The 18,925-nt window shown below is 47.6% G+C and overlaps 1 protein-coding gene across 1 annotated transcript; it reads left to right on the top strand.

The window, feature by feature from the left end:
• Nucleotides 1-7,854: 7,854 nt before the first annotated feature.
• On the top strand, nt 7,855-14,545 carry ATP1B2 (ATPase Na+/K+ transporting subunit beta 2). Its single transcript, XM_027519384.1, has 7 exons — nt 7,855-8,576; nt 10,381-10,509; nt 10,857-10,961; nt 11,063-11,268; nt 11,500-11,556; nt 12,345-12,443; nt 12,551-14,545. The coding sequence occupies exons 1-7, from the start codon at nt 8,465-8,467 to the stop codon at nt 12,713-12,715; spliced, it is 873 nt and encodes a 290-aa protein (XP_027375185.1). The 5' UTR covers nt 7,855-8,464; the 3' UTR covers nt 12,716-14,545.
• The last annotated feature ends 4,380 nt before the right edge of the window (nt 14,546-18,925 follow it).

Raw genomic sequence — 18,925 nt, forward strand, 5'->3', positions numbered from 1 at the left:
ACTCTTCGTCGCGATATGCAGGCTTCTCATTATGGTGGCTTCTCTTCTTGTGGAGCACAGGCTCTAGGGCATTCGAGCTTCAGTAGTTGCGGCACATAGGCTCAGTCACTGTGGCTCTCGGGCTCTAGAGCACGGGCTTGATAGTTGTGGTACATGGGCTTAGTAGCTCCTTGGCATGTGGGATCTTCCAAGACCAGGGATCAAACCCATGTCTCCTGCAGTGGCAGGCGGATTCTTTACCCCTGAACCACCAGGGAAGCCCTGTTTAAAATTTTTATTGAAAATACTTATTTTATTCCTGCTCTAAAAGGGTGAACATCTTTTAGGTATTGCCCCACTGCTGATTTTTTTTTTAATGAATTTTTACTGGTGTATAGTTGATTTACCATGTTGCATTAGTTTCTGCTGTACAACAAAGTGAATCAGTTACACTCTTTTTTAGTTTCTTTTCCCATATAGGTCATTACAGAATACTGAGTAGAGTTCCCTGTGTTTTACAGTAGGTCCTTATTAGCTATCTATTCTATATATAGTAGTGTGTGCATGTCAATCCCAATCTCTCAGTTTTTCCCTCGTCCCTCCAACACTTAATTTGTTTGTTTTTACTGTTTATTAGAACGGGAGCCCCAGGAGCATAGGGACAAGAACAACGCCTGGCTCTAAACAAATGCTCATTAGATACGCACTGAATGAATGAATGGGAGTTGGGGCTGGACTGTGAAGAGTGGGCAGTCTTCCAGGACTCGGAAAGAAAATGGACAAAGGTATAACGTCAGGAGTAAGCACAGCCTGTCCCAGGAATGGCCAGCTCAGCTTCAGCAGAGGGCTAGTTGGAGCCTAGAGGCAAAGAAAGTTGGGGACACAGACTGGGTCTAGATTGTGATGCACCCTGAAAGTTAGACTGGGAATCAGAACTGCATCCTGCAAGGTTACAGGAATCCATTTGAAGCCCTTTGAGCTGAGGGGTGGCCTAATTAAAACTGTCTTTTGAGAAAATTAATCCAGAGTCTGCTGCAGAAGGGATTGAAGTAAGACCAGCTGCCTAATTTGTAGGACCCAGTGCAAAATGAAAATGTGGAATCCCTTATTCCAAAAGGGGAAAGGACTTCCCTGGTGGTCCAGTGGCTAAGACACTACACTCACTGTGCAGGGGGCCTGGCTTCCATCCCTTGTCAGGGAATCAGATCCCACATGCCACAAGTATAGGTCCTACATGTCGCCTTCAAGGACCTCCTGATAAGAATCCCAAGTGCCACAACTGAGACCCGGCACAGGCAAATAAATAAATACTTTCGAAAAAAGGCTGGAAAAAACTGGTGTTCCATTTAGTAAACTGGAGAACTCCATAGACAGAGGAGCTTGGCAGTCTATAGTCCATGGGGTTGCAAAGAGTCAGACATGACTGAGCCACTAACACTTTCACTTTTCATAAGGTACTAAAATATAAAATGCTTTCCTTTCTTCCACGATTCTTCTCATGACTTTTCATGGTGTTTTTAATTTATTTAATGTTATTTTAAATAAAGAAAATAGCACTTTTTAACCTTCAGCTTACTGATGACTGAAAGGAAAACAGAATTGTGAGTTGCCCCAATTTTCCCTCTCTGTCATCATTGGCAGCAGAAGTGGTTGGCTAAAGCAGTGAATTAATGTGACTGGGAATGGATATGGTAGGATGCCTCCCATCATCCATGTCTCCTAGAAGACCATTGCCTTCTTTCTGGATTCAGAGCAAGTTCTGTTTCAAACGGAACAGTAGCCTCTCAGCTGTCAGCCCCTACACTTATTCAGGTGTAGACATGACATGCTTATCTTGTACTCACTTTTTTTGAGTCTTGCTGAACTCCCATGCATGGTGGATCCATCAGAGTTCTGTGCCGACTCTTTGTAACCCCATGGACTATACACGGAATTCTCCAGGCCAGAATACTGGAGAATAGGGTTGTCTTTCCCTTCTCCAGGGGATCTTCCTAAACCAGGGATTGAACCCAGGTCTCCTACATTGCAGGCAAATGCTTTACCAGTTGAGCCACAAGGGAAGCCCCCTGTGCTCATAGAAAGTAAAGTGGAAGTAAAGTTGCTCAGTTGTGTCCAACTCTTTGCGACCGCATGGACTGTAGCCTACAACGCTCCTCCGTCCATGGGATTTTCCAGGCAAGAGTACCGGAGTGGGTTGCCATTTCCTTCTCCAGAGGATCTTCCCAACCCAGGGATTGAACCTGGGTCTCCTGTATTGTAGGCAGATGCTTTACCATCTCATGGAGCATCCCAAATGGCATGTCAGGCTTAGCTCCTCTACTCACACATATGGTCTATTGTCCCACTGGACAAAGCACAAGTTCAAAGGTAAAATTATTAAGAAATCCAAGATGGTGGCCACAGAGCACAAGACCAAGCACAAGGCAATTCTGAGCCTGGGCCTTTGAAACAGGAGGGAAGGGGGCAGGACATACACTTTAAAAGAACGACATAGCCCAAGGACAGGACATAACTAATTAGAACAAAGTAAGTCCAAGATGGCTGACTTCCGCTAGACTTTGAGCCTCAGAATGAAAGTCTTAGTCTCTCAGTCGACTCCAGCTCTTTGTGATCCCATGGATGTAGTCCTCCAGGCTCTAATGCCCATGGAATTCACTAGGCAAGAATACTGGAGTGGGTTGCCATTTCCTTCCTCAAGGGATTGTCCCAACCCATAGATCGAACCTGGGTCTCCTGCATTGCAGTAGGATTCTTTACTGTTGAACTACCAGCAAAGAGCCTCAGCATATGCTCACTGTAACACATCTGCAAGGTAAGTGACACACCCACCAGTGCCATGACCTTTCTGAGGATGACAATCAAAGATTAAAAAGTGGGCAGTGGCCCAGTTCCTGGAAATCCCTACCCCTTCCCCTGAAACAGAATAATCCTCCCACTCATTAGCCTATGAAATTGCCCAGCCCACAAAACATCAGTCAGTTCAGTTCAGTTGCTCAGTCATGTCCAACGCTTTGTGACCCCATGGACTGCAGCATGCCAGGCTTCCCTGTCCATCACCAACTCCCGGAGTTTACTCAGACATGTCCATCGAGTCAGTGATGCCATCCAACCATCTCATGCTCTGTTATCCCCTTCTCCTCCTGCCTTCTAACTTTCCCAGCCTCAGGGTCTTTTCAAATGATCAGTTCTTCATATCAGGTGGCCAAAGTATTGGAGTTTCAGCTTCAGCATCAGTCCTTCCAATAAACACTCAGGACTGATTTCCTTTAGGATGGATTGGTTGGATCTCCTTGCAGTCCAAGGGACTCTCAAGAGTCTTCTCCAACATCACAGTTCAAAAGCATCAATTCTTCAGTGCTCAGCTTTCTTTATAGTCCAGCTCTCACATCCATACATGACTACTGGAAAAACCATAGCCTTGACTAGACAGACCTTTTTTGGCAAAGTAATGTCTCTGCTTTTTAATATGCTGTCTAGATTGGTCATAACTTTTCTTTCAAGGAGCAAGCATCTTTTAATTTCATGGCTGCAGTCACCATCTGCAGTGATTTTGGAGCCCAAGAAAATAAAGTCTCTCACTGTTTCCACTGTTTCCCCATATATTTGCCATGAAGTAGAGATCTCTTCAAGAAAATTAGAGATACCAAGGGAATATTTCATGCAAAGGTGGCCACAATAAAGGACAGAAATGATATGGACCTAACAGAAGCAGAAGATATTAAGAAGAGGTGGCAAGAATACACAGAAGAACTATACAAAAAAGATCTTCACGACCAAGATAATCACGATGGTGTGATCACTCACCTAGAGCCAGACATCCTGGAATGTGAAGTCAAGTGGGCCTTAGAAAGCATCACTACGAACAAAGCTAGTGGAGGTAATGGAATTCCAGTTGAGCTATTTCAAATCCTGAAAGTTGATGATGTGAAAGTGCTGCACTCATATGCCAGCAAATTTGGAAAACTCAGCAGTGGCCTCAGGACTGGAAAAGGTCAGTTTTCATTCCAATCCCAAAGAAAGGCAATGCCAAAGAATGCTCAAACTACCGCACAATTGCACTCATCTCACAGGCTAGTAAAGTAATGCTCAAAATTCTCCAAGCCAGGCTTCAGCAATACGTGAACCATGAACTTCCAGATGTTCAAGCTGGTTTTAGAAAAGGCAGAGGAACCAGAGATCAAATTGTGATCATCCACTGGATCATCAAAAAAGTAAGAGAGTTCCAGAAAAACATCTATTTCTGCTTTATCGTCTATGCCAAAGCCTTTGACTGTGTGGATCACAATAAACTGTGGAAAATTCTTCAAGAGATAGGAATACCAGACCACCTGACCTGCCTCTTGAGACCTGTATGCAGGTCAGGAAGCTACAGTTAGAACTGGACATAGAACAATAGACTGGTTCCAAATCAGGAAAGGAGTAAGTGAAGGCAGTATATTGTCACCCTGCTTATTTAACTTATATACAGAGTACATCATGAGAAATGCTGGGCTGGATGAAGCACAAGCTGGAATCAAGATTGCCAGGAGAAATAATCAATAACCTCAGATATGCAGATGACACCACCCTTATGGCAGAAAGTGAAGAACCAAAGAGCCTCTTGATGAAAGTGAAAGAGGAGAGTGAAAAAGTTGGCTTAAAGCTCAACATTCAGAAAATTAAGATCATGGCATCTGGTCTCATCACTTCATGGCAAATAGATGGGGAAACAGTGGAAACAGTGGCAAACTATTTTGGGGGGCTCTAAAATCACTGCAGATGGTGACTGCAGCCATGAAATTAAAAGATGCTTACTCCTTGGAAGGAAAGTTATGACCAATATGCTGCTGCTGCTAAGTCACTTCAGTCATGTCCGACTCTGTGTGACCCCATAGACAGCAGCCCACCAGGCTCCCCCGTCCCTGGGATTCTCCAGGCAAGAACACTGGAGTGGGTTGCCATTTCCTTCTCCAATGCATGAAAGTGAAAGTGAAGTCGCTCAGTCGTGTCTGACTCTTTACGACCCCATGGACTGCAGCCTACCAGGCTCCTCCGTCCATGGGATTTTCCAGGCAAGAGTACTGGAGTGGGGTGCCATTGCCTTCTCCGATGACCAACCTAGATAGCATATTAAAAAGCAGAGACATTACTTTGCCAAAAAAGGTCTGTCTAGTCAAGGCTATGGTTTTTCCAGTAGTCATGTATGGATGTGAGAGTTGGACTATAAAGAAAGCTGAGCACTGAAGAATAGATGCTTTTGAACTGTGATGTTGGAGAAGACTCTTGAGAGTCCCTCGGACTGCAAGGAAATCCAACCAGTCCATCCTAAAGGAGTTCAGTCCTGAGTGTTTATTGGAAGGACTGATGCTGAAGCTGAAACTCCAATACTTTGGCCACCTGATATGAACAGCTGACTCACTTGAAAAGACCCTGATGCTGGGAAAGATTGAGGGCAGGAGAAGAAGGGGATGACAGAGCATGAGATGGTTGGATGGCATCACTGACTCGATGGACATGTCTGAGTAAACTCCGGGAGTTGGTGATGGACAGGGAAGCCTGGCGTGTTGCAGTCGGTCCATGGGGTCACAAAGAGTTGGACACAACTGAGCGACTGAACTGAACTGATGGGACCGGATGCTATGATCTTAGTTTTCTGAATGCTGAGTTTTAAACCAGCTTTTTCACTCTCCTCTTTCACTGTCATCAAAAGGCTCTTTAGTTCTTCGCTTTCTGCCATATGCATGTCATATGCATATCTGAGGTTACTGATATTTCTCCCAGCAATCTTGATTCCAGCTTGTGCTTCATCCAGCCTGGCATTTTGCATGATGTACTCTACATATAAGTTAAATGAGCAGAGTGACAATATACAGCCTTGATGTACTTCTTTCCCAATTTGGAACCAGTCTGTTGTTTCACGTCCAGTTCTAACTGTTGCTTCTTGACCTGCATACAGATTTCTCAGGAGGCAAGTCAGATGGTCTGATATTCCCATCTGGTTAAGAATTTTCTAGTTTGTTGTGATCCACACAGTCAAAGGCTTTTGCATAGTCAATAAAGCAGAAGCAGATGTTCTTTTCTGGAACTCTCTTGCTTTTTCAATGATCCAACAGATGTTGGCAATTTGATCTCTGGTTCCTCTGGCCTTCCTCAGTGATCAATGTAAAGAAATGGAGGAAAACAATAAATGGGAAAGACTAGATATCTCTTCAAGAAAATTAGAGATACCAAGGGAACATTTCATGCAAAGATGAGGACAATAAAGGACAGAAATGGTAGGGACCTAACAGAAGCAGAAGATATTAAGAAGAGGTGGCAAGAATACACAGAACAACTATACAAGAAGGATCTTCATGACCCAGATAACCATGATGGTTTGATCACTCACGTAGAGCCAGACATCCTGGAATGCGAAGTCAAGTAGGCCTTGGGAAGCATCACCATGAACAAAGCTAGTGGAGGTGATGGAATTCCACCTGAGCTATTTCAAATCCTAAAAGATGATGCTGTGAAAGTGCTGCACACAATATGCCAGCAAATTTGGAAACTCAGCAGTGGCCACAGGACTGGAAAAGGTCAGTTTTCATTCCAATCCCAAAGAAAGGCAATGCCATAAAACGTAGCCACCCCATATTTTGGGGCTCTCACCTCTGAGATGGCCCACACTCTGTGGAGTGTATTTCTTTTTTAATAAATCCGTTTATCTATCACTTTATTTCTCACTAAATTCTTTCTGCACTGAGACACAAAGATCTTGATCCTCACTAAGCCCAGACACCAGGTGAGTCATTCTAATTAAGACAGTGCAAGTTACACGGCTTCACCTTGTTCGAACAGATCCTGAGTCCATGAAGCCTGCCCTGACCTGCAGGGGGAAAGTTTGAAGGGGAGGATGCTAGAACAGGAATTGTTGGGGAATAGAGCCAAGAGTGTAAGGTAAGAGTTGAAAAAAGAAGAAAAATCTCTCCAAGCAAAAGTGACAAGATTTTAAGAGACATGAAAAGACAATGAATCTTAACAGGAGGTCTTTAGAGGCCCTTGCACCTCCCTATCAGACTGTGGAAGCCCCGTTGAGAACCTCAACTTTACCTCTCTAGGGCTGGGTTGCACAAGGTCTCTAGCAGGTACTCAATAAATGTTTGTTGACAAATGGGCAAATGAAGAGGGGAGTGCAGAAAGCGGTGGGGCAGGGGGTGGGTGGTGGGAGGAGACAAAACACCAAAGCATATGCGGCTCCAGGGCTGGGGTCTCAAGGCAGGGCTGGGGGCTGGGAAAGTGGTGTTGGAAGGGCTTCAGAGGGGTGTGGGAAGGCAGGGAAGCCCCCAGCCTTGGTGAGAACCAGGTGTTGGGAGAAGAGGCTGTGGGACCGGAGAAGGTGTTGGGGACATTGGCAGCATCTCCCTTGAGGGGAATTTCCGTCCTGTGGTGGCCTCTATGGGTCTCCTGGTGGCATGTTCTAACCTCCAGCCCTGCTAGTGTAGTATCCTGGCTAGTCTCTTCGATCTATTTTTCTTGATCTCTGGCTCCTTCTCTGTTGGTCTCACATTCTGCCCTGTCTCCAGGATCTTAGTTTCTTTCTAACTCTCTGCCTGGGGCCCCTATCTCAGCATATATCTGCTTTTCTCTCTGTCTGCTGTGTCTCTCTGGGGTTATCTTTCCATTTTGCCCCGACACCCTTTCTATACTCTCCACCCACCCAGATCCCGTCCAGTACCTGCGGTGGGAGTAGGGGAGAGTCTTGGTCCTGAGGAGGCATCAGGGGGCGGGCCCAAGCCCTCTCCAAATTTGCATATGCATGAGGTCGCCCAGGCCAGAGAGAGGAGGTGGGGCTTCTGGGGGCGGGGAAGGGGGCGGGCACCCTCGGAGCCACCGAGTATAAAGACCGCGCGCTGTCGCTAGCCCCGCACTGCTGAAGAGCGGAGCCTCCGCCCGGGGGACCCCTATCCCTGCCTGTCCCCACAACTGCGCGTCCCCACCCCACCTCCGTGGCCGAGCCACCTTTGGTGTGGCGGTCTCCACTCGTCAGAAGAGCCTTGAACAGTCACCCGACTCCTCTCCACAGCCTCTTTGCATCTCGGATTTCGGGGCGGCCCCCTCCCCCACCTCTCCCTGCCTCTTGGCACCCCGATTTTTCCGTGCTCCGCTCGGGTTTTGCAGCCGTCTATTTTTGCATCCCTTTTCGTTTTGCTTCTGAGAGGTCTAGGGGGTGAAGCTGCGTTCGCACTCCTTCGCCTTTTTATCCTCCCCTGCTCGGACAACCCCCCTTTTCATTGCAGTGGGGGTGCCTAGGATCTGTTCATCTTACGCCGCGCCGCCAGCACCCCGCAGCGTGTGGCCTTGCGCCCCGGAATTGACAGCGGCTGCATATCTGAGGGGGGGGGGTCTCCCTTGGCCCAGCTGCCTTTGCTCCCCGCGCGTTCCGGTGCGTGAGGGGGGCTTCAGCGCGCCGCACCCCGGCTTCTCCATAGTCCCCCGCCCCGCGCGGGACTTGCCCCCCGCCGTCAAGATGGTCATTCAGAAAGAGAAGAAGAGCTGCGGGCAGGTGGTTGAGGAGTGGAAGGAGTTCGTGTGGAACCCGAGGACGCACCAGTTCATGGGCCGCACAGGGACCAGCTGGGGTATGCGGGGCCGGCCGTGCGAGGGGCGGGAGGCGGGGGGATCCGCCTGGCGACGCCCGGGGAGGACGAGGTCCCGCCGGCGCAGCCCCAGCTCTGTTCCCGGGTTCCCGGCGTCCGGCCCCCCTGCCGGGCTCCGGGCTGGGAGGGGGCCGAGTCGCCGGTCTAATCTCCCTGGCTGGCCGCTGCGGAGGCGGAGAAAGTAGGTCACTGCCGCCTTCCCGCCCCCCGCAGAGCCCCCTCGCGCGGGGGGTCGCGGGCTCTGCGCGCGTGTGCTCGCCGCGGCGCTTGCGCTCCCTGTCGGGGGCCGGTCATCTCCACACGGTCGCCCCCCTTCTCCAGAAGAGCGCCCCTTCCCTCCCTCTGATTCTCACTAGCTGGCCAGGCCCGTCTATTTTTAGCTCGTGCCCACCCCTTGGACCCTGGGAACATTCATGAGGGGGCGGGTCTTGGAGAGGTGGGGTGTGTGTTGGAGAGGGTTCTTCACAGCGGAAGTTGTCTGGATCCCACTGCCTCGTGTTTTGGAGCCTTCTGTGACTGCTTCGTGGGTGGGGGGCTGTGGGGCCAGGGTGCCACTGGGAGGTGTTCGGGGCTGGGTGTTGGGCTCAGATGTCACAAGCGGAGGGAGTGGTCACTGGTGGTGAGATGTGTACATCATCTGGGCCCTGTGTCTCAGGCCTTGGATGGCCAGGCACCTTCCCCACCCATACCTTGGAGGTGGTGTGTGGGACCACATATTCAGGAGATGTGGAGGGACTTGTGTCTGGTTGAGGGTCCGGTGCTGGGCATAGATGCCAGTGAAGGGTGATTTCTTCCAAAAGGGATTTTCAAGCTGGGAAGTTGAAGCACAGGAGACATTGTGTGGCACAATTTACAGTTCATCCACGCTGACTGAATGCTGTTCCCATTAGCCCACCCCACCAAGGGGCCCTTGAAGTGGGTCTGATGCAGTCCTTATGCAGGAAATGGGAAGTCCAGTCCGTGGGACTGGAAGGGTCCTTGAGTCCTTGGGAAAATCTGGGGAGGCTTGGGGAAGTGTCTTCTGAGATGGAAGGACTCGAGATCTGGGGGAATGGAAACAGCAGGTACTCACACTAGGCTGAGGAGTGACAGTGACTTGTCACATCCACCAAGAGTCCACCAGGCTCTCTGCCTGGAAGGCTGTGGAAAGTCTTCCTTTACACCTGCCTTTGCCCTGAGTGCTGAGTGTGAGCTGGGGGTGGGGTGACTGTTGAAGGCCCTGGACAGCTGTCTCTGAGAGACTTTGTAGCTTTGGCCGGAGACCCACTCAAGGTTCAGCTCTTGTAGGGCTCAGAGAGAGAGAAGATTTTGCTGTTTGAGTGTGAGGGTCCACACCCTGAGAGATGGTTTGAGAGTTTGGTGGTGAATTGGGGCCAGTGCCAGCTTGAAAAGTCATCGTGCTGGACAACTTCAAACATGAGTACCCATATAGCAGTAACAGATGGTATGCCTTTTCAGGGCCATGAAGGTTGACAAGTTGAGAATATAATTTGTGGCAAAATGACTGTGGCCTATTCAAGGGGTTGTCCAAGCAACAAGAGTTTAGGTTTCTTGTGTCCTCCACAAAATTGGGCTTCACTGTGCTGTAGGACCAGAAGGGGCTGGGAGCCATGGCTGGAAGCCAGACACACTGCCTTTTTCCAGCTTGTCTCCTTTTGCTCCCAGGGGAAGGCTCCCTGGGGCTCTGGGATCCTTTCCTGAGCAGAACCTCTGAGTGGGGGAGGGGCACATGGACAGGTCGTGGATGGAGACCTGGAACCTGTTGACCCTATTTTCTCCTCTTTAGCCTTTATCCTCCTCTTCTACCTCGTCTTCTATGGCTTCCTCACCGCCATGTTCACCCTCACCATGTGGGTGATGCTGCAGACGGTCTCCGACCACACCCCCAAGTACCAGGACCGATTGGCTACACCAGGTGAGTGATGAGACTCCCCCACCAGCCAGGCTCACTACTCTGATGCCCCTAAGCCTCCCAAAGGAACTCGCAGGTTGAGAACTGTCAGCTCTTAGAGGTTTGGTTCTGATGAGCCAGTCACCACGTGCTGGGCAGTTCTTCTTAAAGGCCGCCTTCACATTCCCCACAGCTGAGAGCTATGTGATCTAGAGAGGTGGCAGAGGGTCACAGGAGATCTCCCTCCCTGGAAGGCGATCTCAGATCTTCCCGTCATCCCTCACCCTGGTGTTCCCCATGTCCATCTTCTTCCCTCTTTGTATGGTCCTTTGTCCTACATATACCCCCTCATTCTTGCCTCTGCTGACTAGGCTTGATGATTCGCCCTAAGACTGAGAACCTCGATGTCATTGTCAATGTCAGTGACACTGAAAGCTGGGACCAGCATGTTCAGAAACTCAATAAGTTCTTGGAGCGTGAGTACGGGCTCGATGGCTATGCAGGACTTCGGGCAGGGGGTTGGGTACCCTGGGAGCAGAACATGAGGTCGGTGACTCTCTCTCGCCCACCTCCTTAGCTTACAATGACTCCATCCAAGCCCAGAAGAATGATGTCTGCCGCCCTGGTCGCTATTACGAACAACCAGATAACGGAGTTCTAAACTACCCAAAACGTGCTTGCCAGTTCAACCGGACCCAGCTGGGTGACTGCTCTGGCATTGGGGACCCCACCCACTATGGTTACAGCACTGGACAGCCCTGTGTCTTCATCAAGATGAACCGGGTACTCATATCCTTAGTCCCCAGGGAGAATGGAGGAGGGAGCTACCATCTGCTGGCAGTTGCTTTCTTTTACTGGGGCTCTTGGGCTTCGGGAGACTTTTAGATGTTTGAGTGGCTGAGAGAACAAGAGAGATGTGACTGCTGGAGGCTGAGATCATGGCTGGGGGGCTGGATATTTCTGTTTTTGACAACTTCTTTTCCTAACCCTCACCACTGTCTCTCCTCACTCCAGGTCATCAACTTCTATGCAGGAGCAAACCAGAGCATGAATGTTACCTGCGTGGGGAAGGTGAGTTTGTCGGGCCTTGTCCATCTGTTTGCCCCATCTGTTTGTCTTTATGGTTTCCATGTCATTCACTCATCTCTCCCTATCTTCTTTACTCCCAGAGGCCCCATAACTCTAGGGACAAGGGGGTAAGCATGGGCTTCAATATGGCTCAAACTCCAAGGCACTGCCACCCCTCATGCTTCTGTCTAGGATGCAGAAGTCTGCTCTTTTATATGGATAGACACCCTCTCCCTGACTCCACCCGAGCCCCTGCCTCTGGCTTCTCTCCATGATCCTCCCATCTTCTCTATTCCCTGACCATGTCTTCTGCGCTCAGTCTCATGTCTCTTCTGCCCTCAGTTCTTTTTAGGTATCTGGTAGCTGCTGGTCTGTGAGCACCACCTGCCACCACTAAGTTGTCCTTGGAGCCCTGCTTCCCCCACCTCTGTCCCTCTAGAAGCTTCCTGCTCCTCTTGCTTCATCCCCCTCCTTGCTTCCTACTGAGCTCTTACTCATTGATCTGTTCTCTCTTGGCTCCGCTCCAGAAACCGATTCCTGAGGATGGGGTAAGAATTTGGGGTGGGAGGGCAGTAGAAGGCTTCGGGCTCCTTAGCACCCTGGAGGACTTCCCAGTCTGATGGTGGAGACAGGATACCCCCTCCTGTGCAAGCGCAAATATACCAGACTCCACAGCTCAAGGGATACAGATTTGAGAGAGCACAATCGGGATGAAGGAGGAACAAAGGGAAGTCAGCTGAGTTCCCGCCATCCCTAACATGCTCTCCTCCACTCTCCTGCGTCCCCCACAGCGAGATGAAGATGCCGAGAATCTCGGCAACTTCGTTATGTTCCCTGCAAACGGCAATATCGACCTCATGTACTTTCCCTACTATGGCAAGAAGTTTCACGTAAGTCCTGCGGGAGGCCGGGTGCTGGCTCCTCCAGGGGAGCAGGGTGCGGGGTTGGAGGCCCAGCTGCCTCAGGCCTGGAGCCTCGCTCTCCTCCTCTGGCCCAGGTGAACTACACACAGCCCCTGGTGGCCGTCAAGTTCCTGAATGTGACCCCCAACGTGGAGGTGAACGTGGAGTGCCGCATCAATGCTGCCAACATTGCCACTGACGATGAGCGCGACAAGTTCGCGGGGCGTGTGGCCTTCAAACTCCGCATCAACAAAACCTGAGGCCCCCTTCCTCCCGCCCCCAACTCTTTCCTACGGATGCTTCTGGAATACCCCTGACCCCGCCTGATCCCTCCCTCACCCACCCCAAAGGTATTTTTTATAACAGAGCTATGGCTTGTCTGAGCCTCGCGCCCTTTTCCTTTCCTTCTGAACCCGGCCTGACATCTGTCGTGATTCTCTGGTTGCACACACTTTCCACCATCTTCTTCCTGCCTGAGCTCTGTCAGAGACAGGGAGATGGAACCCCCAAGATGGTCATAGAGTTCGGAGTCTTTCTAGTCCTGGTGTAGCTGTGAGTGAGGTGTCCTCACAGTTCCCCACCCATCCTGCCCTCCTGTTCCAGCCCTCCAGAACTATAGAAAATGCCCACCCGCCCACCTTGGTCTTCCCTCATAGCTCAGTTGATAAAGAATCCGTCTGCAATGCAGGAGACCCAGGTTTGATTCCTAGGTTGGGAAGATCCCCTGGAGAAAAGAAAAGCTACCCACTCCAGTATTCTGGCCTGGAGAATTCCTTGGACTGTATAGTCCATGGGGGTCACAAAGAGTCGGACACGACTGAGTGACTTTCACTTTCTTTTCTTTTCACCCACCCACACACAGACGGCAATCTCTTCATGCTTATCTCCAGACAGAATGTGGCACTCCATTCTGTTTTTTAAAATAACTGAAGTATAATTAACTTACAACACTGCTGTTAGTTCCAGGTGCACCGCTTAATGATTTAATATCTCTGTAGGCTACAGAGTGGTCACCAGTGTGACCCTCTATCCTCCCATGCCAGCTCAGCCGCTGTCCCCTCCCCTGTCTCCCACACCTTCTGCCTTGTCTACCACAGTCGCTGTCTCAGTGGCTTTTGACTTGTGTGACTCCTTGGTCAGTCTTTCCCCACTTCTCTATCCCCATTCCCTCCACTGAAAGCGGGACCACTTGTAACTGAAGACATGATGGCTCTGTGGCCTTTTCCTTCTTTCCTGGCACAGCTGGTTTCTCACTCCACGTTGAATACGTGAGCTGGGAATGAAGGTCTGAAAGAAAAATCCCTGTTGATTCTTGAAAATTCTCTTCCTGGTCTCCTATCACGCCTCAGAGGGGCGGGGTTGACCTAGGCTGAATATGCACTTTGTTTTTGCCGATGGCTCCCTCCCCTCTGTTCCCTTTCCCAGAATATCCTGCAAGTTCTACTTCCCAGGCGCCCTGGGGGAGGGGCAGCCACTTTGGCTGGGTCCCCAGTGGCCACCTTGGAAACGTCAGCTGGTTATGGGACTATTCCATCTCCTTCCCCTCCGCCCAGATCTGCTCCCCCACCCCCATCCTCTCTGTGGCTTCTCTTAGCAAGTTATCAACTAATCACAAACTAACTCCTCCCCTTTCTTCCGCATGCCAGCCTGAAAATTGCAGATACCTCCTCCTTTTAAGACTCTGAATTTCTTGGCTCCATCTCCTTCAGACCCCTTTGCCTTCTTAAACAACCCCATAGTGCCCATAGAATGTTAAATGAGGGACCTTCTGTGTTCTTGAGTTATAGAGGCATTTTAACTCTTTCTTCTCCCACGCCCTTCACTTCCCCACCTGTAATTTCCCTGTTCTTTTTTGATGCTGCAGCTTCCACACCCCACCCATGGGTGGACCCTTCCCTGTTTTTCTCTGACTGGATCTGAGGCTCTTCCCTTTGGATCCCATTGTTTTCCTGCACTCCCCTCACCCAAGTGGTCTCTCTCTGCAGTTATTTAATGCCTGTGTCTGATCTACTGTAAAAAGAGGATAAAGTACAATAAAATGAGAGCAATTATATATATATATATAAAAATATATATATATCATACATGGAGCCCTGCGTGCAGGTTGTTCCTTTCTGAGCTTTTGGAGGAGACCTGGGAAGGGGGTGAGGGGTGGATTTGGGTGATCTGAGGGATACCCAGCCCTTGGGAGGACCACTTCCCTGCTTTGATCTCTTGTGTCCAGTGTCCAAGAATCTACCTCCTAGATTGCTCCATCACCCATACTGTCTTGAGATCAATCACTCAATACAAGACAGGCAAGAAGCCTATGTCTTTTTCTACAGCTATACTTATAAAGTGCCTACTATGTGCATTCTAGGCAACGTGAAGATACACTTATGAAAGAGGCAGAGTTCCTGCCCCCAAGGAGCTCCCCAGTATAACAGGAGAGGGGAGGAGCACTCGAGAAACTCTCAAACCAGGTAGACCTAAACGTATTTCCAGGAAGGAGAGAAAGCTGGTGAGGACAAAATTCAGAGTGGTCAACCACTCTCTGGGGGGTCGGTGGGGGGGTTCATAAGGAAGGTTTCTTAGAGGCTTAAAGGATGGGGTGGCTTTGGGGGAGAGGCTAGCATCAGCAAATGCCCAGAGACAGATGAGGACAATTGACTGGAAGAAACAGATCTCAAAATAGAATGAACCATAGGATCCCAATTTTGTGTATAAAAAAAGCACACAAGCATAGAAAAAGGATGGATGAGTCTGTACAACAATATTTTATTGTGGTATTTTGGGATGGGTTTATAGCTAATTTTTATTTTCTTGGGGTTTGTTTTTGTTTGCAATGAGTTGGCCTGGATGTTTGCCTTGAAAAAATAGCTTTATTACTTGTGTATACACATATATATAGTTTTATCTTGAGTGCAATGTACACACACATGGATTGCTGGGTTTTAGTCATATAATGCACATTATACATAAAATGTGTGTGTGCGTGTTAGTCACTCAATTGTGTTAAACTCTTTGTGATCCCATGGACTATAGCCCGCCAGACTCCTCTGGAGTGGGTACTGGAGTGGGTAGCCATCCCCTTTTCCAGGGGATCTTCCTGACCCAGGGATCGAACCCGGGTCTACCTGCATTGCAGGCAGATGCTTTACCATCTGAGCCACCACAGAAGCCCATACATATTATATTAGATATTATAGACAATTTTGTGCATTACACTTGTTCATTCAATTTCACCTGGCCTGGTAGAGCTCTAATTCATTTTTTTAAATGGTTGCATAATATTTTTTTCTATTGGGTTGTTCTTGTTAATTTCTTAAAGCTTCTTGACAGTTGTAGATATAAACTGTTTTCTGCATTGTAGATTTCCCCCAATCAATTGTTTGTCTCTTGAGTTTGTGGTGGCTTCTTTACTGTTAAAAAGTGGTTTCTTTTTTTTTTTTTGGCCACACTGCGTGACTTGTGGGATCTTAGTTCCCAGACTAGGGAGCAGGGATAGAACCTACCCCTCAGCAGTGAAAGCATGGAGTCTTCACCACTGGACTGCCAGGGAATTTCCAGAAGGCTATATTCATATTTTGTAAAAATATTTTGGGCAGGATTTTATTTCATTTTAATTTTTACATATGCCTTAATTCCTTTGCCTATTTTTTAAAAAACAATACAACTAAAAATTTAATTTATTTACTTATTTATTTTTGGCTTCACTTCTCAGCTTGAGGGATCTTCTATGACCAGAGATTAAACCCTGGCTTCCTGCAGTGGAAGCTTGGAGTCCTAACCTCTGGACTGCCAAGAAATTCCCACACTTGGTCTATTTTGATTTCTTTTTGTGTGGTACAAATGAAGAGTCTCGTATTATTTTATTAGGGTATCAGCTTCATTAAAAAAAAATTCTTAATTTACTTCCTCCCATTGATCCTCCAGGTCAGGAAGATCTGGAGAAGGGATGGGCTACCCACTCCAGTATTCTTGGGCTTCCCTGGTAGCTCAGATGGTAAAGAATCTGCCTGCAATGAAAGAGACCTGGGTTTGATTCCTGGGTTGGGAAGATCCCCTGGAGTGGGTTGGAGGAGGGCATGGCAACCCAATCCAGTATTCTTGCCGGGAGAATCCCCATGGACAGAGGAGCCTGGTGGGCTACAGTCCATGGGTTTGCAGAGTCAGACACAACTGAGCAACTAAACACATTGAACTGAAATGCCAACTTTGGCTGTGTAATACATTTTACTACATACTGAGTTCTTCTTCTGGATTCATTGCTGGCTTGTCTATCACTCCTTATACCAAGCCATATTGATCTGATGCCAGTTGATTTTATAGTCTGTTTTCTGATACCTAGCAAGGCAAGCAAGCCCTCTGCCCATTCCTTTTTGGTTATTTGGGGGCACTTATTCTTCTCTATAAATTTATGACAAATATATCCAATTCTCAAAAACAAAAGCCATCAAGACTTGTTGAGATTCTGATTGTAATTGCATTGTATCTTTATTTCAGGAGAACTCATCTTTTTTATCAGATAGTAAGTTTTCCCATGTAAGAACAGGTTATCATTTCCTTTTGTTTGGAGCTTGGTTTATGTCCTTAGATAAGGTTTTATAATTTTCTCCAAATTGAGTCTGTGCCATTCTTTCATTTTTTTGTGTGATTCTTGTGAAACTTATCCCTAATTATTTTATTGCCATCTACTATCCATCTACCTTATTAAATTAGCTTAATTCCATCATCTATTATTAACTAAGAGGTTAGTTTTTAGGTACATAAGCATATGATCCAAAAAGCAAAAATATTTATTTTTTAAACAATGTTTTGTTTTCTTCATCTCTAAAAATCCTGTTGAGTGCTCTAAAACTGATGTTAGTGGGCATTCTTGCAGTGAAAGTAAGTCTTAACACTGCCAGGGAAGTCTTTTTGTATAGTTCTAATTTAAATTGGAATGACCTTAGGGTTTAACCATTAGGATAATACCAGTATTCCATTACTATTTTTTTTTGGCCAAGTGATGTGGGGTCTTAGTTCCCTGACCAGGGATCAAACCCAAACCCCCTGCAGTGGAAGCACAGAGTTTTAACCACTGGACCACCAGAAAGTTCCTCCATTACTCTTTTCTTTTTTAAAGGAATGGCTGCTGAAATTTAATCAAATTCCTTTCAGCATCTGTTGATATGATCATATTTTTATTCCTTAATTTATTAATACAATGAATTATGTTGACAGACTCTCTATTAAACCAATTTTATGCTCCTGGAATAAACCCTACTTGGTTATAATGTTAATATTCTTTTGATTCATCAATATATATTTTTTGATACTATTTAGATATTTTGCATCTCTATAAATTAGTTTGCTTTTAATTTTTTAGTATCTTGATTAAGTTTTAATATTAATGAAATCACAAAAAATTTACATGAATTGGAGATTCCACTTTTCCTATGGTCTGGAATAGTTTATTTAAACATTGGATTAATTTGCTCTTACTGTTCCTTTTTTTCGCAAACTCTTGAGTTTTTCTCTTTGTTTAAAGTGTATCTTTCCCCCCCGCCCCCGCTTGAGTCCTGCTTTTGAATTTATTCTTTCAACCAACTTGGCTTTCTCTTTCAATAAGTTATATCTTTAATTTTTAGGCTGCATGCTAGCTTCCTTTTTCTTTTTCTAAATAAAGAAAACATTTATGGCTTTACATTTTCCTCATTGTACAACTTCTACTGAGTGTTATAGATTTGGGGCCCCTGTGTTCCTGAAATCAAGGAGGTAAGTTTTTAAAATTATTCTAAAACTTAGCGGAACAGGACTTGGGCTCTTTGAGTGTGGGGGCAGGGCCAAGTCTGCCACTGGTCCCCACAACATAGAACAATCCTGGGCACACAGTAAGGCATCAGTCAATGAATATCTGCTGGCTAGATTGTCAGGAGGGAATATAGCCAGAGGGAAGGAAGTGAGCAAGTAGGACCAGAGAGGTCAGGGACTCATTGGAAGTCACATAGCTTAGTAGAACTGGCCTGAAAACCCAGGGTTAATTCTCAGACCAGTAACCTATCAGGGTTGCAAAGAGTCGGACACAACTGAGTGACTGAACTGAACTGAACCTATCAGGACACAAAGGGATTGGCAGAGCAAGGAAGGCTCTGCTTTGTGAAGGAGTAGAGCAGAAACAAAAAGAGCTAAGGACACACTCTAGAGAAATGTGGAGTGTAGGGGGGTGCAGGACACTGGTCAGAAAGAGGCTCAAGGTGACCTGTCTATAGGAGTGAGGCAAGGAAATTTCGAGTTTCAAGTGCTCTGGTTTACCAAGGGCCTGGCTTGTGAGGAGAGATGGCAAAGTTAAAGATCTCTACAAGAAGTGGTTCTGGGTATCCTGGGTAGTGTTTGGCATTCTCCAGAAAGGAAGAAAAAGTGTGATTTCGAGGCCAGGGAGCTGGTGGCTTCATAGCTGTCTGGGATCCTCAGGGTAAGCCTGGGGATTCCCTCAGGGACTTTAAGCC

This window comes from Bos indicus x Bos taurus, chromosome 19, assembly GCF_003369695.1.
Source record: "Bos indicus x Bos taurus breed Angus x Brahman F1 hybrid chromosome 19, Bos_hybrid_MaternalHap_v2.0, whole genome shotgun sequence".
Taxonomy (NCBI): Eukaryota; Metazoa; Chordata; class Mammalia; order Artiodactyla; family Bovidae; genus Bos; species Bos indicus x Bos taurus.